Source organism: Danio rerio, chromosome 6 (assembly GCF_052040795.2).
Source record: "Danio rerio strain M-AB ecotype USA chromosome 6, GRCz13ab, whole genome shotgun sequence".
NCBI classification, from domain to species: Eukaryota; Metazoa; Chordata; class Actinopteri; order Cypriniformes; family Danionidae; genus Danio; species Danio rerio.
Window position 1 is genome coordinate 2,580,952 of NC_141026.1, and position 26,709 is coordinate 2,607,660.

At 33.3% G+C, this 26,709-nt stretch overlaps 3 protein-coding genes across 8 annotated transcripts in view; 1 reads left to right on the forward strand and 2 right to left on the reverse strand.

The window, feature by feature from the left end:
• Positions 1-4,496, reverse strand: part of dlgap4b (discs, large (Drosophila) homolog-associated protein 4b) — a 252,770-nt gene extending 248,274 nt beyond the window's left edge. For all 4 annotated transcript variants that reach the window (XM_087256352.1, XM_087256355.1, XM_087256348.1 and 1 more), the window contains exon 1: positions 4,360-4,496. The gene's annotated coding sequence lies outside the window, so the exon portion shown is untranslated. The remainder of the gene's footprint in view (positions 1-4,359) is intronic.
• plxna1b (plexin A1b) overlaps positions 1-26,709 on the reverse strand; it is a 744,633-nt gene that overhangs the window by 609,968 nt on the left and 107,956 nt on the right. The window lies entirely within an intron of this gene.
• The window catches only part of quob (quattro b), an 85,194-nt gene that overhangs the window by 45,748 nt on the left and 12,737 nt on the right, over positions 1-26,709 (forward strand). For 2 of the 3 annotated variants that reach the window (XM_087254997.1, XM_087254996.1), the window contains exons 4-18: positions 1,057-1,233; positions 4,364-4,487; positions 5,692-5,785; positions 5,910-5,996; positions 8,140-8,256; positions 9,131-9,226; positions 10,291-10,439; positions 10,961-11,099; positions 12,892-13,014; positions 13,643-13,837; positions 15,129-16,237; positions 18,777-19,026; positions 20,022-20,111; positions 20,570-20,800; positions 26,105-26,275. In XM_087254997.1, the coding sequence (XP_087111123.1) occupies positions 1,057-1,233; positions 4,364-4,487; positions 5,692-5,785; positions 5,910-5,996; positions 8,140-8,256; positions 9,131-9,226; positions 10,291-10,439; positions 10,961-11,099; positions 12,892-13,014; positions 13,643-13,837; positions 15,129-16,237; positions 18,777-19,026; positions 20,022-20,111; positions 20,570-20,800; positions 26,105-26,275 (3,152 nt within the window). The remainder of the gene's footprint in view (positions 1-1,056; positions 1,234-4,363; positions 4,488-5,691; positions 5,786-5,909; positions 5,997-8,139; positions 8,257-9,130; positions 9,227-10,290; positions 10,440-10,960; positions 11,100-12,891; positions 13,015-13,642; positions 13,838-15,128; positions 16,238-18,776; positions 19,027-20,021; positions 20,112-20,569; positions 20,801-26,104; positions 26,276-26,709) is intronic. The other variant, NM_001004109.2, reaches the window with a different exon arrangement.

Sequence of the window (26,709 nt, forward strand, 5' to 3'; positions counted from 1 at the left end):
AGTTTCAAGTCTTAGACCGGCCCACCTCAGTTCACCACTGACTATATTAAAATAAGGTCATTTTCAATTCAGTTTCTAATTATACTATCACGTCTTTTTTTAAGAAAACAGCTGTTTTAGAACTTCAAATGTTCAACAACCCTTAAAGTATTATATGTCTTAACAATAAAAATGAAAAAAAAAAAATGTTACTCAGACGAGGATCGAACTCTGGTTGGCGGCGTCATAACCTAACATGCTAACCACTGTATCGCAACAACTGTATAATGAATGTTTACTTATAACATCATTAACCTGCAGGCTGCATCTTGCTCATGAGGCTACGAGAAAATAGATAAAAAGAACAGAGCTGCGGTAAAATAATGAATAAGAAGGCTGTGGTCAAGTAAATAAATAAATTATTTTTAAAAAGTGTGACTGCTGAGAACGACAGATTCTGGTGCTAGGGACACCGGCCCTCGCAGAAAAAAAAGGGACCGGCCCACCAGGAATTCTCCCAGTCCTCCCGATTAGCCAATCCGGGCCTCGGGGTAAAAGATTTTTCTTTCATGCCAAACATCATTAAAACTTTATGTAAAGGTTATGTTCAATGAAGAATGATATCGATTTCCTAGATTTTTAGACTCTCAAATTCTAGATTTTAAAATGGTTGTATTTTAGCCAAATATTGTTCTTTCCTACCAAACCATGCATTAATGGAATGCAGAATTAATTATTTATTTATTTATTTATTTATTATGCTTTTTGACCGATGTATAAATCTCAACTTCAATTTTGTGGCTCAGGATCACATATTTTCACTCATGCAATACGTTCATAAAAAGACTAAAATGTTGATTTTAATTAATTAATTCATTTTCTTGTCGGCTTAGTCCCTTTATTTATCCGGGGTCGCCACAGCGGAATGAACCCCCAACTTATCCATCAAGTTTTTAAGCAGCGGATGCCCTTCCATCCGCAACCCATCTCGGGAAATAAAACGTTGAATTTCTGTGGGTTTTTATCACCATGTTTTGTCCTGTTATGCTTAAACTGTAATTTGTCTCTCCTTCTAAGAAGTCTCCTTATCTGGAAAAGCTGGAGCTCCAGTTGTAAATGGAGTGGAGCTCCAGAAGCTCCAGCACTCCGATCAGCCAACGACTGGCCAGTCTGTGACTGAAATTCAGGGCATTTATATTTCCCAGGACCCCACGATCAAGAGCCTTCTTCAGCTAGGCATCATCTGCCTCCCAGGTACTGTATGCCTCCTAATCAGTTTTGAGTTGTGCTTTAGTGGTTTAAGTTCAAGGCTACAACTTTGGTTGATAGCTAAACAAAGACTTGAGTTGCATCACAAATGACACATTATACACTTTTATATTCCTTTTCGTTCAGCTTAGTCTCTTATTTATCAGTAATCACCACAGCGGAATGAATCGCCGACTTATCCAGCATATGTTTTATGCAGCAGATGCAAACACAGTCCTGGGAAACACCCATACACTCTCATATTCTCACACAACACACTACACACAATGGCCAATTATGTTTATTCAATTCACCTACTACATGTGTTTGGACTGTGGGGGAAACTGGAGCACCTGGAGGAAACCCACGCCAACACGGGGAGAACATGCAAACTCCACACAGAAACACCAACTGAGCCAGCCAGGACTCGAACCAGCAACCATGCCACCATCTCACCGCACTTAAAATATATAGAATATAATTTACCTATAGAATAGAATAGAATAGAATAGAATAGAATAGAATAGAATAGAATAGTAACATTTGGCCTTGACCAACAGTTAGACAAAAGGTAATTGATCTTACGTTTTGGATTAAGCCTAGCCTGAGCACTTTATGAAACATAGACCGTAAAAGATATGGATGTAGTACCCGTGACGTCACCCATAGGTTTCTGAAGAACGCAAAAGAAGCTACAAGTAGGCGTGGCCAACCATCACCATTTTGTTCGCAAGTGACAGACCAAATGACAGGTGCTGACATTGTCTTAACTGATGCTCAACACACACAAATTGAATTATTTATGCATTTATACTGAATTTATATGATTTATGCAGCAAAAAAACGGTCTTTGTTTCTAGTCCAAATATCTACATTTCAAAGCGAAAGCTTATTTATAAAATTATTTAACATCCCCCATTTAGCTTTTTTAAGGAAAAACTCTTAATTTTCCCTTATTTCTTTAGAGATTTAACACAAACAATTTTCTTACTTACAATACTTTTAGATATTTGGACTAGATAATAAGACAAAGCAAATAAAAAAAAAAATTCTTTGCATTGTGATTATTTAATTTCTGTACCTAAAAACCAACACAATCTCACTGCAATTCGTAAATTTTTCATTTAGTGGCTAATTCGTGTGAATTAGCATGATCTTATTTGTACAATTCTGTACGATTTGCTCATCACCCACTGACGGTTGGGGTTAGGGGTGGGGTTGGGTGCCACGCCTCCTTTTTAAAATTGTACATTTTCATACGACTGAACTCGTACAAATTCGTACGAATTAGCCACTAAACTGACAAAACGTAAAATACTTACATTTCCTCGTGAGATCAGGCTGCCAAAAACTGTCACAACTGTTAAATAGTGCTACTCAACTATCTCGCAAAACTATATTTATGTAGCAATATGTATCAACATACCAAACAAGGGACCAATCAGGTGAAGGCGACCAGCGAGACCTAGCTGTCACTCAAGTGGCCACGCCCTTAATTATGCACACTTAATATACTGTAACAATATAAACAAACGGATGAGCTATAAAAAAATCGCCCCCCTCACAGTTGTCATAAAGGGTAACATTAGCTATATGAACCAAAATCGTTCTTTGTACCAGGCAGTGAACACCTTTTTTCTGCTGTAAAGTTGGCCATTTAAACAGTGGGGTCAATAGAACTCTGCTCTATTAATTCCGCATTTGCTCTGAAAATGATAATTGCAAAAATTCCCTTCAGTCAGACAATTTCAGCCCATATTTAAAAGTCACATTTATTTAATCAACATCAACATATAGTTTAATAAAATTAGACATCCATAAGTCATTTGAAGCATCATGAGACAGCAGCTTTGTCTGCAAAACAAACCCAAGAAAACCAAAGGCGCCATCGTTTAATTTAATACAGGCCTGAGTAATGTTTAAGATCTCTGCGGAGGGAAATTTGCTGTGACTACACAAATTTTACATGACACAAAACTATTACATGACTTCAGAGGATTTGGGAAATTATGCACAAGCATATGGACTACTGCTAGCATGCTTTTTGAATTAGACTTCCCAATCATGCACTTAATTTGCATGAAAACAACAACAACAATGCATCACGACTGAGCATGTTTATACTAATCAGAGAAATGGTTAACAACAATTGTTTTGTTCTTTAAAAAAAAAAAATTGTGAGAAAATTATGAAGAATTTACACACACACACATACACACACACACACACACACACACAAACACACACACACACAATAATAAAAATGCAAAGTCTTTAAAGACTTCAGCGTTTGGATGAGTAAATTATAAATATTCAAGTATTTAAGTGATTAATAAATTTATATTAAAGTAATACTGATATTAAAGTCAGCATGTTGGTCAGTTCATGACTAATATTAAAGTATTAAAGTAATTAATACATTAAAGTAATACAGTGATTATTATATTAAAGCAATACTGATATTAAAGTCAGCATGTCGGTCAGTAAACGATTAATATTAAAGTATTAAAGTGATTAATATATTAAAATAATATTTATATTAAAGTCAGCATGTGGGTCAGTACATGATTAATATTAAAGATATTAAAGTGATAAATATATTAAAGTAATAATTATATTAAAGTCAGCATGTAGGTCAGTACATGATTAATATTAAAGATATTAAAGTGATTAATATATTAAAGTAATATTAATATTAAAGTCAACATGTCAGTCAGTACATGATTAATATTAAAGATATTAAAGTGATTGATATATTAAAGTAATACGGATATTAAAGTCAGCATGTGGGTCAGTACATGATTAATAATAAAGATATTAAAGTATTAATATTAAAGTGATTCATATATTAAAGTGAATTCAGAGGTTTGAACTATTGCTGATGAACATATCTTGTAAATTACTTGCAAACATTTAGCATGCACTTTACAAGTTGCACCATTCCACAAAGGTAAAGCTTAATAGATCAAATGTAAACACTGAAAGCGTTCGAAAGACCAACTGTGAATTTCTCTGACAGGTGTATGATTGACTACAGCATGTGCATTGTGAATGATGACTACAAACGATTTAACAAGCCCAGAAACACATGCATGTTCTGTTATTTGTCACTCAGTCTGTTCTCTTACTCACCCAGGCGGTCGCGACAGAGCTGGCCGGGCTGTGGTTGAGGTGTACGGGGGCAGAAATGGCTGGATTTCCCCTCAGGTTTCTCCTCTGGAGCTCTGCAGATTGTTGCTGTACCTGCACTCCATTCCCAGGTACAAAACTCACAGCAGTGTTCGCAATCACCACAAGAGGGCAGTGAGGGGTGGTGGACACTCAACAAGTCTAGATGGGATACAGCTGCGGATACTCACATTACAGTATAGTTGTGTGACACTGTACAACAATAATTAATATTTTTACATTACCGTGAGGGTTGGCAATAATCAAATAAAATTTAAAGGGTAATTTAAGAAATAATATGAGAAATACTTGGTTTAATTAGTGTTTTGTATGACTGTTGGAGCTGTGTAAAACATGCTGGAATAGTTGGCGGTTTATTCCGCGGTGGCGACCCCTGCTGAATAAAGGGACTAAGCCCAAGAAAAACGAATGAATGAATGACTGTTTTTACATTATTGTGATGGTTTGTTTTAGGTTTAGGGTACACGTTGATAAAACACAATTACTTGACAATTTTATAAATAATATAAAATATTATCGTTAACCTCCGGACACACATGCACTATAAATTGGCGGTTCATTCCGCTGTGGCGACCCCAGATTAATAAAGGGACTAAGCTGTAGAGAAAATGAATGAATGAATAAACTTCCAGACGCAGCTGTATCCCTTCTAGCAACAACTTAGATTCTTCTAGTTTAGTCTTTAGTAGATTTATGTTGTTTATAATTTAATAAAATTACATTTACAGACATGTGTAAATTGAGAAGTGTGCATATTAATGTATAATAATATAAATATTAAAACTAAAAGGATACAACGAAATTCTGAAACTCTGATATTACATCTGTATCATCTGTATTAATATTGCTCTTATACTTTCTACATTGTTTTGGTAAAGCATTAATTTTATTGTGTCTTAATGAAGGTTAGAGTTATTATTATTATTATTATTATTATTATTATTATTATTATTATTATTATTATTATTATTATTATTATTATTAATAATAATAATAATAATAATAATAGAAGTTTAATAATACCCTCAGTATGAAAAGAGCATATAAACATGTTATTTAGTAAGTGACCATGAGAACAGAAAGATGAAAATCTACCCATAAGTTGAAGCAAAGCACAAGTTGTAAATTACATGCAGACAGTTTTTGTTTCTTTATGTTAATACATTTTTGATGCCTGTTGTTTTTTATTATTTCTTTATTAACTAATACAAATAATCGCACAATGTAAAATGTTATTGTTATTTTATTTAGTTTTTTATTTTTAATTTTTTTCAGGTCGGAGGTCAGAGAGTTGGGTCTGACTGTAGTGATTGACAGCAGGAAGTGCCCTTTAACCTCTGTGTTCTACAAATCACTGCTCATGGTTCAGGTGAGGAAATCAATCATCCCCAGCTGCATCAATGCAAACACATCCTTCATTTCCACACAGTATAGAAATGTATTTGTCCACTGGGTGGCGGATCTGCAGTGTTTTCTCTGTGTGTGTGAAACAGGAGCAGGCCCTTCATGCAGTGCACACTATCTTGATGCTTGTTGATAAAGATGCAAATCCTCGACCAGAAAAGCATCCTGGTCTGCAGGTAATTAAGACTCCCAAACACACTGACCAAACCCAGCAATTACACCTTCACAGAAACCTGCAATTTACACCCAAGTTACACCTAAAAATGTGTCTGCGGTTCTGGAGATCAGATCAGGGTTAAAAGGCTGATGTTAAAAAGAATTATAGTTAATAATAATAATAATAATAATAATAATAATAATAATAATAATAATAACTATTTTTTATCATATTATTTTTATTATTGTTGTTTTTATTATATTAAATTACTATTATTATTATTAGTAGTGGTGGTAGTATACTAACAATGATAATAATAATAATAATAATAATAATAATAATAATAATAATAATAATAATTGTTTCCCAGAGATGGGTTGCAGCTGGAAGGGCATCCACTGCGTAAAACTTGCTGGACAAGTTGGCGGTTCATTCTGTTGTGGCGACCCCGGATTAATAAAGGGACTAAGCCGAAAAGAAAATGAATGAATGAATGAATGAATGAATAAAATAAATAAAAAGTAATATTAATAACAATAACTATAATAAAAATAATAATAATATTAATAACAACAACAACAATAATAATAATAATAAAAATAATATTAACAACAACAACAACAATAATAATAATAATAATAATATTGACAATAATAATAATAATAATAATAACAAATGATGATGATAATAATAATATTGACAATAATAATATTGACAATAATAATAATAATAATAATAATAATAATAATAATATTATTATTAATAATAATTATTATAATTATTATTATTATTATTATAATTATTATTATATTAATTATTATTATATTAATAATTATTATCATTAATATTAGCAGAAGTAGTAGTAGTAGGGGTGGTAGTGTAATAATACAAATAATAATAATAATTTTATTATTATTATTATTATTATTATTTGTATTATTATTGATATTAAACATTTAATTAATTTTATTGAAATAAATTAATACTTTTGAAATTAAATATTCATAAAAATTGATAAAAAAAAAGTGACAGTGAACACATTGATGATGTTTCAGCACTTTTCTGATTCAAATAAATGTTGTTTTGTTTTTGTTTTGTTTGTTCTTTTTTGTTTATCAAATTATCTTGAATTTATGGTTTCCACAAAACCCACATTGCATTTTGAGAGAAGGAAAAATATGCAAATTATATTTATGACACACAAGTTCGTATTTGAATTTGACATATTTCAAATAAATGTCATACATGCTACATTTATTCCAAAATATATAATTACATATATAAAATTATAGCTAAAATATTTATGACCACATTTGTAATTGCAATTGTTGAAAAATGGCTGGTCTCGCATTACCTATCACCAGATGAATTCTAGCCTCCAATAAATAAGCCCATTCATCCTACCATCCTTATCTTCGTTTTTGAAGAAACCCCCCATCCACCCCATCTCCCCCTTTTCCTCCTTTAGCAGGGGAAGCTTTCGAGACCTAAAGTAACTGGGTGTAAATCTCTTGAAATGTGAACTCTTGAAAAGTGTCAACTAAGTGTGAACTCTTGAAAAATGTATGTGTTAGTCGACATTTTTTTAAATATATGTATCTTATGTGACATATTTAAAACCCAAAAAATGAATTTGTATGCCATATGTGTAATTAACATATAATTCAATTTATTTAACCATTCATCCGTTCATTTATATATATATATATATATATATATATATATATATATATATATATATATATATATATATATATATATATATATATATATATATAATTTATTTATTAATTAATTAATTAATTTATTTATTTATTTATATGTGGGAGGTATGAAGCAGCACAACTATTTTGAACAATGCTGGTAATGAGAAATGTTTCTTGATCTCGAAATCAGCATATTAAAATGATCTCATTTGACACTGAAGACTGAAGTAATGATGCTGAAAACTCAGCTTTGAATCATTTAAATAAATAAGATTTTAAAATTTAATATAATCAAAACCAGTTATTTTAATCCATAATAATATTTAGCATTTTTCACTGTATTTTATTTATTTTATTCACAAATGCATACTCATGAAAATACAGATCCCAGTGTGTATGTAATATTAGTGCTTGGTTCTTGTACAGTATGTTAAAATGCATGATGGTTTCTCTCAGATAGATGTTGTGACGTCACTGAAAGCTCTTCATAAGACAGTGGATGGACATCAGCTGACCTCTGACCTCTCCGGAAGCTTCCCGTACAGTCATGAAGACTGGCTTCAGTTTCACCAGGTAGAAAAAAATAAAGTGACTATATTAATGATAAATTAATGACGTCTTACACCTAAAAGAATTAAGATTTTCCTATTTATTTACTTATTTAAAATAGTAATAAATTAAGTGGAAGCTAATTAATTCATGTAGTTGTAACATGCTGTTGTACATAGTGTAGGTTTTCACTTTTAACAATGTAGAATTACAACAAGAATTAAAGGGACAGTTCACACAAAAATGAAATTTACTCACACTCCAGTGGTCGAAAACCTTTATGAATTTTCATATTTTTTCTGTTGAACATAAAAGAAGATATTCTGAAAAATGTTGGAGCTACCAACTTCCATAGTAAGAACAAAAAAAACAACATAGAAGTCAATGACTGTTTTTGTTTTTCCAGCATTATTTTTAAGCATATCTTCTTGTTCGACAGTAGAAAGAAATTAAAGGAGGATGAGTAAATGATAACATCATTTTAACCTTTGTTAGAACTATCCTTTTAAAATGTACAGTTTCTGCCATCACTATTCTTTTGGTAACAATTTACTTGAAGAGATGTTTATAAGAATGTTTATTAGATGTTTAAAAATGTTTATATGTCATTAAACCTTTATAATCGTGACATGACACATGTCATGAATGTGAATGAGATTTTATGCATGCTTATAACAACTGTTATTAAATGTCATTAGCTCAGTTGTCATTTTAAATGTAAAGGCGACATTGTTTGTTATGACAACTTGACATTAAGAAGTACATCACAACTTGTTTTTGTCTTTATCATGACAACATGACATTACAAAGACAACAGAGATTGTCATAAATCTGTCATAAACATGATTGTCATGAAGCCATTATAAATATGTCTTCTTTTCTTTTACTTGTGCTGCAGAAACTTTCCCTCTTTCAAATCGAACTTGAAGCAGCGTCTTCACTACTACATACCGCAATCAGGAGACTGGATGTTAAAAGAACAGACACTGCAAAGGTAAACACTGGGATTATAATAATACACATTCATGCACCGATGCTTTAGTTATTTTTTTTCTTTTTTGAAGCATAAAAAATGCACTAATATTATTACTTTTCCAATAATTTTCGGTTATTTAATTAATATACAATTTTTCACATTTTATTGTTTATTTTTTTTGCTCTGATTCAAGCTCTGTTTATTCAGAAAAAAACACTTTGATGCTTTGATTTTAATTATTACAAATTAATATATAAATTAAAACTTCCTAATGTACAGTAAGACATATTTATAATTTAGAGGTTTGTAAAAGGTTGTATTTAGCTATTGTACTAACATATTAGTGTTTTTTAAAGATTAAGTGGAATTATAATAAGACAAATTAGCATACAATATTAAATATCTAATATAAACAATGACAATGAATCTCTAAAATCAGTTGTTAGAGTACAATATGCATTCCTAATCTGAGACAATGTTGTTTTTGTGAAGAAAACTATTAAATACTTGAAATAAGCAAAAAAATAACAAAAAATATAAAAAATATACATAATAATGTTAAATAAAGGGCTGCACAATGGCACAGTGGGTAGCAATTTCGCCTCACAGCAAGAAGGTCAAATTAAATAGTTTTTTGTTCATTTAATAAATCAATTTAATTAAATGTTAATGTGTGTTACCATTTTAAAAATAAAATAAAATAAAATAAAATAAAATAAAATAAAATAAAATAAAATAAAATAAAATAAAAAATTAAATTAAATTAAATTAAATTAAATTAAATTAAATTAAATTAAATTAAATTAAATTAAATTAAAAAAGGACTAAGCTGAAAAGAAAATGAAAATAAAATAAAATAAAATAAAATTAAATAAAATAAAATAAAATAAAATAAAATAAAGTAAAATAAAATAAAATAAAATTAAATTAAATTAAATTAAATTAAATTAAATTAAATTAAATTAAATTAAATTAAATTAAATTAAATTAAATTTCAAACTTAATTGAAAATTAATGGATAGCTGAAAAGCTTATAATTTATTTTAATATAATACCTCCTGAAGTAACCTCACTTTATTCAGGATGTCCAGTCCTGCATCCAGGAGCAAAGGAGTTCTATGAAGATGGTGCTTGAAGACACGCGATTAGTTGCGCTGCAGAGAGAGGGCGGGGCTATCCTGGCCAGGATGAGGAGGGAGGAGTCTCGATTCGCCCATTCTGAGGACTTCAGGTGTTTCCTTCAGTCTGTCTGAATATTAAGTTACTCGTCTACAGAGACGCACATGTTTACTGTGATCATAATGTTTAGACAGCTGTTGTGTCCAACTTCATCCTGTTTACGTAACAACAAGAGCCTTTAAACACAATATGCACTCCATTAGAGAACCCACATAACCTCAGAAGTTTTCGCCCTCCTGAATATTTTTCCCCAATTTTTGTTTAACGAAGAGCAGATTTTTTTCAGCACATTTCTAAACATAATAATTTTAATAACTCATCTCTAATAACTGATTTATTTGATCTTTGTCATGATGACAGTAAATAATATTAGACTAGATATTTTTCAAGACACTTCTATACAGCTTAAAGTGACATTTAAAGGCTTAACTAGGTTAATTAGGTTAAAGTGAGGGTAATCAGGCAAGTCAACAGTGGTTTGTTTGTAGACAATTTTTGTTTAAAGACTTTTTTCCACACTAAATCCCAGAAGGCACACTAACCCTCAGATGTGTGTTTTTCTGTGTCCTGCAGAGACTCTCTGGAGTCAGTGACGTGTCTTTATGACCAGGTGGAAGAGTCCGTTCACACGCTGGTGATGAAGTCCAACCAGTCTCTGCAACACCTCGAACACGTTCTTCTGCTGAGGGAAACTCAAGACTCGCTCCACACCGTACGTTTCTGACAGATAATGAGTCTACAGCCTACAGAAGCTGAAAATAACACAAGACAAACACTAAGAAGTGAAGAGTGTCTGGTGCAGAGAATAAATCAGCCAGTGTCATATAGACAGACAGACAGTGTCAGCCTTCAGTCTGAAACACAACAGCACTGCGCTAAATAAAGCCAGCTGTAATAAACAGTTTTATTTCTATATGTATTTAAATGCTTACTTAGTTTTTTTAAGAACTCATAGTGAAATTTATTAATAGTATATTAATAATTGTGTAATAAAGAATTGTAATAATTATTAGGATTAGGATTGTTTCCCACTCTTTAATGCTAAAACTGCATCCAAGCATTTAAAATAACAGGCGACAAGACACACATGTAATAAATATAATGTTTTTGTAACATGGTATGCTTCTGTAGTTATAGTAATTTTTATAGATGGTCATACTTTATTTTAAGGTACAAATCTTGCTAGTGATAAACCATTAACTCTGAGTTTTAGCTCAATATACTTCTTACTTGCAGTTTATTAATAGTTTTTAAGGTAGTAGTTGGGTTTAGGATTATGGATGTAAAATAAAATCATGCAGAATATGTGCTAAACAGACAATATTTTAATAATAGCAAGTAGTAACCAATATTAATAGTGAGAATTGACAATTTTTGTTGATATACACATATATGTAAAACTGAAGGCAGAATTATTAGCCCCGTTTATTTTTTCCCCAATTTATGTTGAATAGAAAGAAGATTTTTTCATCACATTTCTAAACATAGCAGTTTTAATAACTCATCTCTAATAACTGATTTATTTTATCCTTGCCATGATGACAGTAAATAATATTAGACTAGATATTCTTCAAGACACTTCTATACAGCTTAAAGTGACATTTAAAGGCTTAACTAGGTTAATTAGGTTAACTACGCAGGTTAGGGTAATTAGGCAAGTTATTGTATACAGTGGTTTGTTCTGTAGAGTATTGAAAAAAATATAGCTTAAAGGGGCTAATAATTTTGACCTTAAAATGGTCTTTAAAAAATTAAAAACTGCTTTTATTCCAGCTGAAACAAAACAAATAATATTATCAGAAATACTGTGAAAATATGCTTACTCTGTTAAACACCATTTGGGAATTATTTAAAAATGGTAAAAACAAATAAGACTTTCTCTAGAAGAATATATATATATATATATATATATATATATATATATATATATATTCTTCTAGAGGAAGTCTTAGGAAGTCTTATTTGTTTTATTTTGGCTAGAATAAAAGCAGTTTTAAATTTTTTATGAATAATTTTATAGTCAAAATTAAATTTAAAGCTATTTATATTTCCGATAGTCTAAAGAACAAGCCATTGTTATACAATAACTTGCCTAATTACTCTAACCTGCCTAGTTAACCTAATTAAGATAGTTAAGCCTTTAATGTCACTTTAAGCTGTATAGAAGTGTCTTAAAGAATATCTAGTCAAACAGTATTTACTGTCATTGTGACAAAGATAAAATAAATCAGTTATTAGAGATGAGTTATTAAAACTATTATGATTAGAAATGTGCTGAAAAAATCTGCTCCCTGTTAAACAGAAATTGGAGGAAAAATAAACAGGGGGCTAATAATTCAGGGGGGTATATTTCTGATTTCAACTGTATATATATATATATATATATATAACTTATCTTTATGTCTGAGAGAGTCAACAGTGTGTGATAGCAGATTCCTGAAGTGTCTTCTGTGAACATAAATATCATCAATTCAGCTTGTGTTTAATGCCTATGATGTTTGCAGATCCAAAAATGGTGTGATGCAGAAGAGCGGTTATGGCAGAAAGACAAAGACGACGCAGAGAAAACCCTGCAGAAGATCCAGCAGAGACTTCAAGACACACAGACCCTCCTCAGACAAGCAAAGGTGAAAATCCTCAAGACTTTCAATCGGACATACACTGAGAAGATGATACTTTGAACCAAATGTTAAAAAAATACTGTAATTTGTGACAGCACGGTGGCTCAGTGATTAGTACTGTCACCTCACAGCAAGAAGGTCACTAATTCGAGTCTCGGCTGGGCCAGTTGGGATTTCTGTGTGGAGTTTGCATGTTCTCCCCATGTTGGTGTGGGTTTCCTCCGGGTTCTCTGGTTAAACACATGCACTATAGGGGAATTGAATAAGCTAAATTGACCGTGGTGTGTGAATATGAGTGTGTATAAATGTTTCCCAGTTCTGGGTTGCAGCTGAAAGGCCATCTGCTGCTAAATCATATGCTGGAACAGTTGGCAGTTCATTCCGCTGTTGCAACCCCTGATAAATCAGAGACTAAGCCGAAGGAAAATGAATGTCTGCCTTCATAACACCTGAAAAATGTCAGACAGTAATGGATTAATGTGAGCTTTTGAGTTCAAATGAATCACTAAGTAATAAAGATACCAGAGTTGTGCTGATAGTTTGGGAATGTGCGGTCTTGAATAAAGATAACGGATGACGGATGGAGATATTTTGTGCAATGTGTGCAAAAAACATCTCGTTCTTGCTTTTGTAGGAGAATAAAGAAAGAGGGATGTTGCTGATAAAGGACGTGGAGAGGAAAAGCAAAGGCACACATTATCCTGAAACGGATGCGTTTAGATGTTACACCACTGGGTTTAAAACCAGGATGACAGGGTTTCTCCTGAAAGCAGAAGAGCGTAAATCTGATCTGCAGACATCTGTGGATCTCTATCGCTTCTGTGAGGAGGTCAGTCCATTAACATTGTCATGCATTTCTGTGGGAAAACAGATATTTAACACAGAGTTACTGAAAGATGATGCTGTCAATTCAGCTTTTGTAGATGATGCTGGAAACTCAGCTTTACACTAAAGGAATACAATTCAATTCAATTAATCTTTATTTGTATAGCGCTTTTACAATTCACTTTCTATTGAATTTATTTTTTATTTATTTAACAATATTACTGTTTTTACTGTATTTTGCCCTGATGAACAGAGCAGACAGCAGTAATGATGCTGAAAACTCAGCTTTACACATTTTTTTAACGGATTAAAGTTCACTTTGTAAATAAAATAAAATAAAATAAAATAAAATAAAATAAAATAAAATAAAATAAAAGAAAAGAAAAGAAAAGAAAAGAAAAGAAAAGAAAATAAAAGAAAATTTAATTTAATTTAATTTAATTTAATTTAATTTAATTTAATTTAATTTAATTTAATTTAATTTAATTTAATTTAATTTAATTTTATTTTATTTTATTTTTATGTTTTTATTTTATTATATTTTATTTTTATGTTTTTATTTTATTAAATTTTTTTTTAATGTTTTTATTTTATTATATTTTATTTTATAGTGTTTTTACTGTATTTTGTCCAGAAAAGACGTTAAAAACATCTTTAAAAACATTATATAAATACTGAAAACAGCAGTAATGCTGCAGAAAATTCAACTCAATAAAATTAAATAAAATTAACTTTAACTTTAATTTAACTTTATTTTATTTTATTTTATTTTATTACTGTTTTTTTATTTTATTTTATTTTATTATTTTTTTTTTATTTAGCTTTATTTTACTTACCTTATTTCTAAGGAATGAAATTCCTTTAATTTAATTTCATTTAATTTCATTTCATTATTATTGTTTTTTTACTCTATTTTTTCCCAGAAATCTTAAAAAACATTATATATTATATATTATAAACACTAAAGACAGCAGTAATGCTGCAGAAAATTCACCTTTACACCTTTTTTCAAAGGAATAAAATTTACTTTAAATCTAACTTTTTTATTTTATTTTATTTTATTTTATTATAATAACCAGAAAAGACTTAATTTAAAAACAACATTATACTACAGTGCTCTTGAATGCTTGAGTCTTATGACAAGCATTCATTTAAAAGTGTAAAGTGTACAACTAAAATATCTCCAGTCATGTATACATTACCTAAAAACAGTCCAAACGTTATATAAAACAACCAAATATAAATAAACATTCTAAATATATTCAGTCTAAAATGACTTCTTCTTTGTCCCCCAGGCCTCGTCTCTTGTGAAGGAGTGTATGGAGTATTTAGATCACATGAAGTCCTCAAACTCCCCGATGAGCGTCTGCTGGAGTTCCCTGCATGCATTTGAGCAGCGTTTTCAACATTTCTCACCCCAGCACTTTCAGGACAGGAGCGCCGCCCTGCTGGAGAGGCTTCCGGATGGGATCTGGATGTGGAACGCAGTGCAGACTCAATGCCGAGACATCCGACAGCGGCTCTCCGAGATCCTGCAGGCCGCACACACACACAAGGACAGCCAGGACGAGGCACAATTGAACCCTGTCAGCGGTCAAACCCAAAATAGAGCCGCCGAACAGGGTGATAATGAGACACTGACGTATTTACAGTCTGCAGAGGGATCAAAGTTTGAGCAAGTAATGACTTCAAGCGTGCATGAACAATCTGCATCACGCATTCAACAATCTGTTGAATGCACAGAACAAGAAACAAGACATTTGCATGAAACTAAAGACAAATTACACAATGCCTCAAGCATGCATAATGAATCTACATCACATGCTCAACAATCTGTTCAATGCACAGTCCAAAAAGCCAGTATGTTGCAGGAAACTAATAATACATCACGCAATCCAAGCATGCATAAAGACTCTGCATCACATATTCAGGAATCTGTTCAATGCACAGACCAAAACACAAGTCATTTGCATGAACCTCAAGCTATATCACACCATCCCTCTGACAGAAAGTTAAAAGAGCATCATCATAAACACTCTCACAGTGACGATGATCTCAGAAAATCAGGACGGATCCATAAGTTTGGTCAAACAGCACATTATAAAGTCTTCATCCGCTCTCAAAGTGCAGAATCCTGCTTGCGAGGCTACCGTTATAACATTCCTCTGTGCAAAACCGATGCTGCAGCCTCCTGTGTTGGAGCATCATTAGAAGGACTGAGCTCTGAACTCAATCAGCATGACAGTTTCTGCTCCAGCGCTTCGGGATTCAGCCAAAAGTGCAGCAGTGACTGCGGATCTGAGGATCACGGCTCAGGAGTGAGATGTTCAGATAACGCGTTTACAAAGCAGGAGGAGTCCGTCTGCAAGCCTGAATGTATACTGGAGAACACCAGCACTGCACTGTGAGTCAAACACAGCCTACTGTATATTACCTTCAGTCATTTAGCAGACGCTTTTGTCCTATGCGACTTGCAATTGAGGAAGCATTCAGTCATTCAACAGGTTTAGTGATAGAAGTTTATTTATAAACTAATTTCGAGAGGAGCACGTGCTTATGATTGATCACGGCTGGTCCCACGTTGGCTATCGCATGATTAGGTGAATCATAGGGGCAGGGCTCAACAATAAGGACTGCCCGATGGCCCGGGGCCAGCGTGTGAGATGCTCGGGACAGTAGACAGGATCGTTACTGGCCCGATTGGGCCACTGCTGCCTTGTTACTAAAGTTTAATTTGCCTGTGACTATTTGTCAGTTGCGTGCAAATACAGTTTTAGAATTGAGAAACAGTTCGTATTTTCAAGCCTTCAAATGCTACCTTCTCGGTTCTTCTTATCTGATTGGATGATGTGAGCACGTTATTAGTACAATGAAGAGACAGCAACATGGCGGTAACATCAAATGATGATGTTAAAGGAAAACATTTGTTTCTAACGTCTTGGAAGCAGACATATACCAGGGTACACCACGACAAAAAAAAATTAAGTGATCTTTTGTACAGTTTGCCGTCAGTTTGGCTGGTCTTTAGCCATCTTTTGTTTCAAAACACTTGCTCATTGCACATTTATAATTTTTAAAAAATATTTAAATTCTATATTTACAAACATTTTGATACTTTTTGTTATATTTGTGCCTAAGAAATAGCTATTAACTTTTTTTTGGAGGGGCCAGTGAGAATATTGGCAGGGCAAGTAAAAATCTAAACCATTAGTCCGATTGGGCCAGCAGAAAAAATCCTTAGCGTTGAACCCTGCTTAGGGGAATCGACCAATCCAAATTGGCACAGTAGTCAAGCTCATAACCAGCAGTATATCTCAACATAGCAGTCTCTAATTTGCCATTAGCTCTAAATAAGGGGGGGGGGATTATAGTGTGAACTCTTAAAAAGAATTATGTCGAATAATATTGATTTATTTCCCAGAGATGGGTTGCGGCTGGAAGGGCATCCGCTGCGTAAAAACTTGCTGGACAAGTTGGCGGTTCATTCCGCTGTGGCGACCCCGGATTAATAAAGGTACTAAGCCGACAAGAAAATAAATAAATGAATGAAACCATGAATTCTGCTGTGAACCAAAATATCCTGAAGGAGAATATCCATCTGTTAGTGACCTCAAGTAGAAGCGAACTTGGGTTTTGCAGCAGAGCAACGACCCAAAGCACACCAGCAAGTCCACCTCTGAATGCCAGAGGAAAAACCTAATGAAGACTTTGGAGTGGCCTAGTCAAAGTCCTGACCTGAATCCAATTAAGATGCGGCAACATGACCTTAAAAAGCCACTTCATGCTTTAAGACCCTTAAATATGGCTGAATAATAGCAATTCAGCAAAAATGAGCAGGCCAAAGTTCCTTCATTTGTAACAGACTCATTGCGAGTTATAAAAGATGCTTGATTTCGGTTGTTGTCGTTATTAGGCTTTGGGGGCAAACACTTTTTCACAAAGGGCTATTTAGTTTTACATTTAGCTTTTCCTTAATTATGAAAACCTTCACTTCAAAACCTCATGATGCATTTACGTGTTATGATTGACTATTATTTAAGTCATGGCAAACACTTTTTCACACCACTGTATATATATATGCAGCTGAAATTATTAGTTCCTGATTTATTAGCCCAACAGTTTATTTTTTTCCCAGTTTCTGTTTAACGGAGAGAAGATTTCAACACATTTTTAAACATAATAGTTTTAATAACTCATCTTTAATAACTGATTTATTTTATCTTTGCCATGTTGACAGTAAATAATATTAGACTAGATATTCTTCAAGACACTTCTATACAGCTTAAAGTTACATTTAAAGGCTTAACTAGGTTAATTAGGGTAACTAGGCAGGTTAGGGTAGTTAGCCAAGTTATTCTTTTACGATAGTTTGTTCTGCAGACTATCGGGGAAAAAATTGCTTAAAGGGGCTAATAATATTGTCCCAAAAATGGTGTTTAAAAAATTAAAAACTGCTTTTATTCTAGCTGAAATAAAACAAATAAAACTTTTTCCAGAAGAAAAAATATTATCAGACATACTGTGAACATTTCTTTGTTATATATACTGTACGTCTACCAGAAACTACCAGAAATGTTGCTATTTTTCTCTCGTTCCGCATGAGATATAATAAATGAAGATGTCATTGTAGCTATGCCAGATAAATGATGAACGCCACAATCTGAGACTATAATATTTATGCATCAGTCAAATAATAAAGATTTCTGTGTATTACTAAAGTTGAAAATGCTGTAATATTTAACACATATTCATGATCTAAAACATGAAACACTTACATATGCAGAAAAAATATGTCAAATCAGTAAGGGAGGTAATTACTTTTTCACACCACTGTAGGCTATACGATGATTCCTATTGAGCGTTATTGATGTGAAGTCATATTCTGAATAATGAACTTCGTGTTCAGGCTCTTACTGTATGCGTGGTTGTGTGTTTTGTGTCAGTAAACTGCAGCGGATCATGCAGGAGTTGTTGCAGACGGAGCAGGAGTATGTTCGGGCTCTGGCGTATGTGGTGGAGAACTATATGCCGGAGCTGGAGCGTCCCGACGTGCCGCAGGACCTGCGCGGACAGAGAGGATTAATCTTCGGGAATCTGGAGAAGCTGCGAGATTTTCACCAACATCACTTTATTCAGGAGCTGGAGCTCTGTCTGGAAAAGCCCTTCAGTGTGGGACGCTGCTTCCTAAAACACGTGAGCCCTCCACACAATTACACATGCAAAACATCTGTAATCCAAACACACACACACACACACACACACACACACACACACACACACACACACACAAACCCACTTTATATTCTTGTGGAAGTTATTTATGCTGTTTTAAAGGATTTAGAAATTAGTTTAATGATATTTAAGGATTAAAGTGTGGCTAAAAATAGAAATCAGTAGGGGGGCAAACACTTTTTCACACCACTGTTTATACTGTATATAATGAAACGTCAACCAGAAACTACCTTAAACATCACTGTTTTTCTCTGGTTTTACTTGAGATACAATGACTGAAGATGTCATTGCAGCTATGCCAGATTAATAATGAACCCCACAATCTGAGACTAATATTTATCTATGCATTAGTCTAAAATTAAAGATTTACGTTTATTTATAATGTTGAAAAATCCAGAAAAAATGTTAAACAAAACAAAACATACAAATATTTGATACATATTCATGCTTTGAAACATTAAAGTGTGACAAACATGCAGAAAAGAGGAAGTCAGTAAGGGGCAAACACTTTTTCACACAAACAAATGAATATTCAACTCAAATCCAAAGGCATCACCCTAATTTTGGAGAAAGAAATTAGGAAATTACTTCAGTATGAAGATAACATTAGTCAAAGACAACACAAGTAAACACATCATGCATAAACATAAAGACAGGTTTTTATTATTGAGGCAAAAAATAGAAAACTACACCAGCAAGTCCACTTCAGAATGGCTGAAGAAAAACAAAATGAAGATTTTGGAGTGGCCTAGTCAAAGTCCTGACCTGAATGCAATTGAGATGCACGACCCTAAAAATGCGATTCATGCTTGAAAACACTCCAATGTGGTTTAACTATCAATGTGACAGTACCAGACTTACTGAAAAATACTAAAAATATTATCTTTATACTATCTTCACACAAAGAACCACAAACCATGCTGCGTCCATAATTTATTTTATTTTTTTTTTTGCAGAAAGAAAGTTTCGGTCTTTACGCCTTATATAGCAAGAACAAGCCTCGCTCAGAGAACCTGCTCATCCAGCACGGCAAAGACTTCTTTAAGGTGAGAAATAAACTCCGTCTCTCCCCAATACTAATCTGATGTTTTTAGACACATGCATTTGTGTTTTTTTTATATTAGGGATATGCATTATGATCTCCTATAGAAAATATGACCTTTTTGTTTACAATTGAATTATGATCGATACAAAAAAGAAAACAACTAAGTTTTTTATACATTTTTATATTGGATTTAGGGAAAAATTATAGTTTCTGATTTAATTTAGAGACATTTCGTCTTGAAAATATTGACCAGTCCAGTATTAGGATGCGCGCTGCAACATAAATGGTAATAATGTAATGTTAATAATCTGCATGGGCAGCTCCTTCTTGTTGCAAAATATTAACAGAGACAAAATCCTTCTTTTAATTGAAAAAACAAGAGTTTTTATTTATTTTTTTAGGAGTTAAATACTTGCATAATACACTTATTCTGAGTGTGTGTCCGTGTATGTTTTGCAGCAGAAGCAGCAGCTGCTGAAGGATGCTCTGGACTTGTCTTCATATCTGCTGAAGCCGGTGCAGCGCATCAGCAAATACAGCCTGCTGCTGCAGGATCTGCTGCGTGAGTGTGAGTGTGTGACAAATGCAGAACTGCAGCGCACAGAAATACACACCGCTTTAAACATCATCCAGTTCCAGCTGCGGCACGGAAACAATCTGCTCGCCATGGACGACATCTACGGCTGCGATGTGAGACACACACACACACACACACACACACACACACACGCACTATGTCCATTAAAGTCAACACGAGTGAAATTATTTATTTGTGCACATCATTTCACATTGGTTGGTTTCCAATCTTGAATAAAACAAAATTTCACTGTGATAAGTGATTAGCTGACTTTACTTTAAAAAGTGAGCAAACCCATTGCTTTTAAAGTGATTAGTTGACTTCATTTTAAAAAGGGGGGATTTGGCCGCTGCTTAAATGAGCAAACCCATTGCTTTTCAATTAGTTGATTTTTTTAAAAGTAATTAAAATCTGTTGCTTTTAAAGCGAGTCGTTTACTTTACTTTAAAAAGTAAGTGAACCTATTGCTTTAAAATAATTAAGTGTGCATAATTGTAAAAAAAATTAAGCCAACTTAACTGCATGTTACAACATGTTTACTCACTTTTTAAAAGTAAATTAACTTGCTTTTTACAGTATAGGAATTGAAGGGTTACTAAAAGACATAAAAAGACAAATAAAAAATAAACAGTAAACAAATAAAAGATTGAAAAATATGTAAAAACAAATTCTAAATATTGATTTATTTTATAAAATAATATTTAACTGATATATATATATATATATATATATATATATATATATATATATATATATATATCAAATTATGTTTAACAGTGCAGGAAAATTTTCACAGTATGTCTGATAATATTTTTTCTTCTGGAGAAAGTTTTATTTGTTTTGTTTCGGCTAGAATAAAAGCAGTTTTTTAATTTTTTGAAAACCATTTTAAGGTTAAAGTTATTTGCCTATTTAAGCTATTTAAGCTATTTGTTTGATAGTCTACAGAACAAACCATCGTTATACAACAACTTGCCTAATTATCCTGACCTGCCTAGTTAACCTAATTAACCTAGTTAAGCCTTTAAATGACACTTTAGGCTGTATAGAAGTGTCTTGAAGAATATCTAGTCAAATATTATTTACTATTATCATGGCAAAGATAAAATAAATCAATTATTAGAGATGAGTTATTGAAACCATTATGTTTAGAAATGTGTTGAAAATAATCTGCTCTCCGTTAAACAGAAATTGGTGAAAAAAATAAACGGGGGGGCTAATAATTCTGACTTCAAATGTATATATATATATATATATATTTATTATTATTATTATTTATTATTATTATTATTTATTTATTTATTTATTTATTTATTTATTTATTTATTTATTTTGCCAAATAAACATTTCTGGCTTTTACTTAGTTGTTTTATCTGGCTTTGTGCATTTAATAACAATTAAATGATAAAAATGTCATTAACAGCAACTGTGAAGACATTTAAAATGAATAATCTCATTGTAGTAAGTATTGAAGGGTTATTACAAAATTGCCATAAATTTATTTAGTAAACAAGTAAATAAATAAACATTAAAGCTAAATAAATCATTAAACAATAAATAAATGTTTATTAAAATGTAAACAAGAAAGAAAAATTAAACATTTAATCAATATACTGTAAATGAAAGGTAGAAATATGTAAAAAAAATTAGTGAATGAAAGCACATTACAAGATTAAATATATGTAAACAACAAACTGTAAAATAATATTATTTATAAAAGTTTCAATTAACACTAGAACAAATACTATATTGTACATAAATAGTATTGAAATAACGCTGACTCTATTTTTAAAAATACTACAGAAGTTAGTCAATGCGTTAGTGTTTTGAACCATACTATAGTACTTAAATGAATCTGTTGTGGTAATTCCAACACACCGACTAAAATAATATAAACAAATATAAACAAATGATTCAACATTATTGTTTTCTACATACATAGTGTTTATTATACTACAATACACCACAGTTTACGATAGTAAAAACTAAAATAAACTACAGTATTTATTGGCTTAGTCTCTTTATTAATCAGGGGTCACCACAGCGGAATGAACCGCCAACTTATCTAGCATATGTTTTATGCAGCAGATGCCCTTCCAGCTGCAACCCATCTCTGGGAAACACCCATACACTCTCATTCACACACATACTGTACACTACGGACAATTTAGCCTACCCAATTCCCCTATAGCGCATGTGTGTGGACTGTGGGGGGAAAAGGAGCACCCAGAGGAAACCAACACAGGGAGAACATGCAAACTCCCTACAGAAACGATAAATGGCCCAGCTGAGGTTCGAACTAGCGACCTTCTTGCTGTGAGGTGACAGCGATACCCACCTCGCCACCCAAATGATATTTAAATAACATTAAATCTATTAAGTTTACAGAACTAGGCTCTAAAAAGCAGCCTGTAATTATGAATGGGAAACGCATGTTATGGCAAGAGTCACTATTGCACACACTGAGGGTTCGTCGTTGAATAAAAGACTGTGTGTTCAACTTCAATGCTGGCTTTGTGCTTTCTGGATGATGAAATGCCAAAGATTTACACTGACGGAGCAAAATAAACCCAGTGTAAACATCAGAAAATCACACTCACTCACACACTTACAACAACATGCAACAGAGAGTGTAAATGAGGATACTCAGAGAGAAGTGTAGCTTGTCATAATGCCATGTAGAATATAATAAGACAGTATAGAGAATTGAGTTCAGTTTTACCTTGAATATCAAATGAGTATGCTTAGCAAGTGGATTATAGGTGCAGCTTGCGTAAAAAGGTGAACATATTTTTATAGGTCAGGATGGCGATGCCCACATCACACACACACACACACACACACACACACACACACTGTAATTAGAAAGATAAATCGGTCATGAATTTATTTTCAGAGGGTGCTTTAAATGGGACAGAAGTTCAGTGGGTGCAGAAAATAAAAGATAACCAGTAATGACTAGTACACTCCCTCCATCCACATATGAAAAGAAAATACTGTAGTACTTTATAGTAAATACTGTAGTGTATGGGTGATGCAGTGGCGCAGTTGAATGTGCTTTTGCCTCACAGCAAGAAGGTCGCTGGGTCGCTGGTTCGAACCTTGGCTTGGCTCGGCTCAGTTGACGTTTTTTGAGGAGTTTGCATGTTCTCCCTGTGTTCGCGTGGGTTTCCTCCGGGTGCTCCGGTTTCCCCCACAGTCCAAAGACATGCGGTACAGATGAATTGGGTAGACTAAATTGTCCGTAGTGTATGAGTGTGTGTATGAATGACTGTGTGGGTGTTTCCCAGAGTTGGGTTGTGGCTGGAAGGGCATCCGCTGCATAAAAACGTGCTGGATAAGTTGGCGGTTCATTCCGCTGTGGCGACCCCGGATTAATAAAGAGACTAAGCTGACAAGAAAATGAATGAACTGTAGTGTTTTTAAAACCATGTTATAGTAAAGTACTTTAGTAAATCTGTTCGGGTTATTCTGTAGGTGCTACGATAACAGAACATCTATAGTATTATAAATTAATGGACCAATCTGTAGTTTTCTACGACTATATGGTACAACAATGGTACGCTGTCTTCCTTCTGGAGGTATGCGGAGGAATCAAATATGTCATATGTACATGCTACATATATTTCAAAACTGATCAAAAATGATTTATATATGAATATGATGACATGTAGCCTACATTTCTGAGGTCCAGGCAACATTTCCAGGTGTTGATGAATTGGCTACTATATGTTAATACTTCACATTTAAGTACAGGAGTTTTTTTTTTTTTTTTACTTTTTAAGAACAGTAATCTTTCCATTTTAACTTTTAAAAGCACATTTTAATTTCACCATTGGTGTTTTATTTCTATTTGTTTTTTTGTTTTTGTTTTTTTTTTTACATATAAGCACAGTACAGTGCTAATGTTCAAACTATTTATAATGTTAAAGTGGCTGACAATAATAAATATTTATAATTATAACAATTAATCTGCCTCGTTTTTGAACTGTGCAGTGCTGCAGCTGCTTCATCAGGCCTACTACTCTATACTGTATTTCAGTACTGCATATTATGGTGGTACTTGGAGAGGCAATTCTTTTCTAAGGTGGTACTTGATGAAAAAAGTTTGAGATCCACTGTGTTACAATATTATACTACAATACAAGCTTGTAATAAATACAGTAATACACTTTACTATAATATGATTCAAATGTTTTGAATTTACTATAAATTACTATAGGCGAAGCAGTGGCGCAGTAGGTAGTGAAGGCTGCTGGGTCGCTGGTTCGAACCTCGGCTCAGTTGGTGTTTCTGTGTGGAGTTTGCATGTTCTCCCTGCGTTCACGTGGGTTTCCTCCGGGTGCTCCGGTTTCCCCCACAGTCCAAACACATGCGGTACAGGTGAATTGGGTAGGCTAAATTGTCCGTAGTGTATGAGTGTGTGTGGATGTTTCCCAGAGATGGGTTGCGGCTGGAAGGGCATCCGCTGCGTAAAAAAACTTGCTGGATAAGTTGGCGGTTCATTCTGCTGTGGCGACCCCGGATTAATAAAGGGACTAAGCCGACAAGAAAATTAATGAATTAATAAATTACTATAGTATTTAATTTAATTTACTTTACTATTTAATTTAATTTAATATAGTATTTTTACTATATAACCCTACTGTTCTCTGCTGGTGGAAGGACCTGCTCAATTTAACCTTAATTCAACACTTAACTTACACTTTAAGGGATTATGTGCATTAGCGGTTGTTATCACAGGAAAAAAGCCTGACAAGTTTATCAGCAGCTTATGTAAGATTAAAGGGCTTTATTCTGCGAAAACAACAGTCTATATGTACATTATCCCACTTATCACAATGCTAGCCATGAAACTAGTAGACAACAAAAACATTGATTTGAGCTAAAATAACTAACTAGTTCTTCAACAAATGGCTGAATGCAGCCTATACTAACCTATTTAATATTCAAGATGGCACTTAACAGTCAAAAACAGCGATATGACAGACAAGTTTATGTATATGTTTATTAATGATCAAGATGATTTGTAGCACCCAGATAGGTCTGTGTTATTAGTGTGATTAGTTGGCATTGGAGAACAACATACCTTGAAACGTCATGATGGACCAATCAGAATCAAGTATTCCAGAATGCCTTATAATAAAGTATTTGATTCTTATATTCTATTCTGTCCCATCCTCCTATAAAGAACCCTTGGGACTAGTGATATTGCATAGTGCTTGTTTAATTTTGTCTTTTTTATTGATTTTGATTGCTTCAGAGCATCCCTTGTGTACAACCTCTGCTGGAATAGTTGGCAGTTCATTCCACAGTGGCGACCCCTGATAAATAACGGGGCAAAGCCAAAGGAAAATGAATGAAAAATAATAATAAGCTGACACTGCTCTGAAAATAAGTGTTTTGGTTGTGTGCAGGTGAATCTGAAGGAGCAGGGTCAGCTGATCCGTCAGGACGAGTTTCTGTTGACCTTCAGGAAGAAGAAATGTTACCGTCACATTTTCCTCTTCCAAGATTTGATCCTCTTCAGCAAAACTCGCAAAACTGACGTCGGAAACGACACGTACATCTACAAACAGTCCTTCAAGGTAATGCACCGCAGCCCAGAGCATTGAAAAGTTGGCCATGATACAGTACATTGACACCAATGCATTCACTTATAAATCATAGACAGCGTTGAGTTGTTTTGTGCTGCCTGATCTCACAAGGAAGCATACCTGTTTTGAGTTTTGTCATTTTAATAGCTAATTCGTACGAGTTCAGTTTAACAGAAATGTATGATTTTTAAACAACCCAAGCTCATTCTGGAAACGTAGCCCCGTAGACGTTTCTGGAGACCGCGATTTACGTGACCAGGTACGTATGGCCGCGTTTAGTTTTTTTCGAGCGAACGCTGCGGGGCGGTGTGGCGCCGCTCTGCTCCTCTTTTTTGCGCTCGCTGGCCGACGGCTCGCCTCCGAGTGGAGGGCTTTCCCGATGCAACCAGTTTGTCCGCTTAGCTCACAGCGTTGCGTCGGCGGAG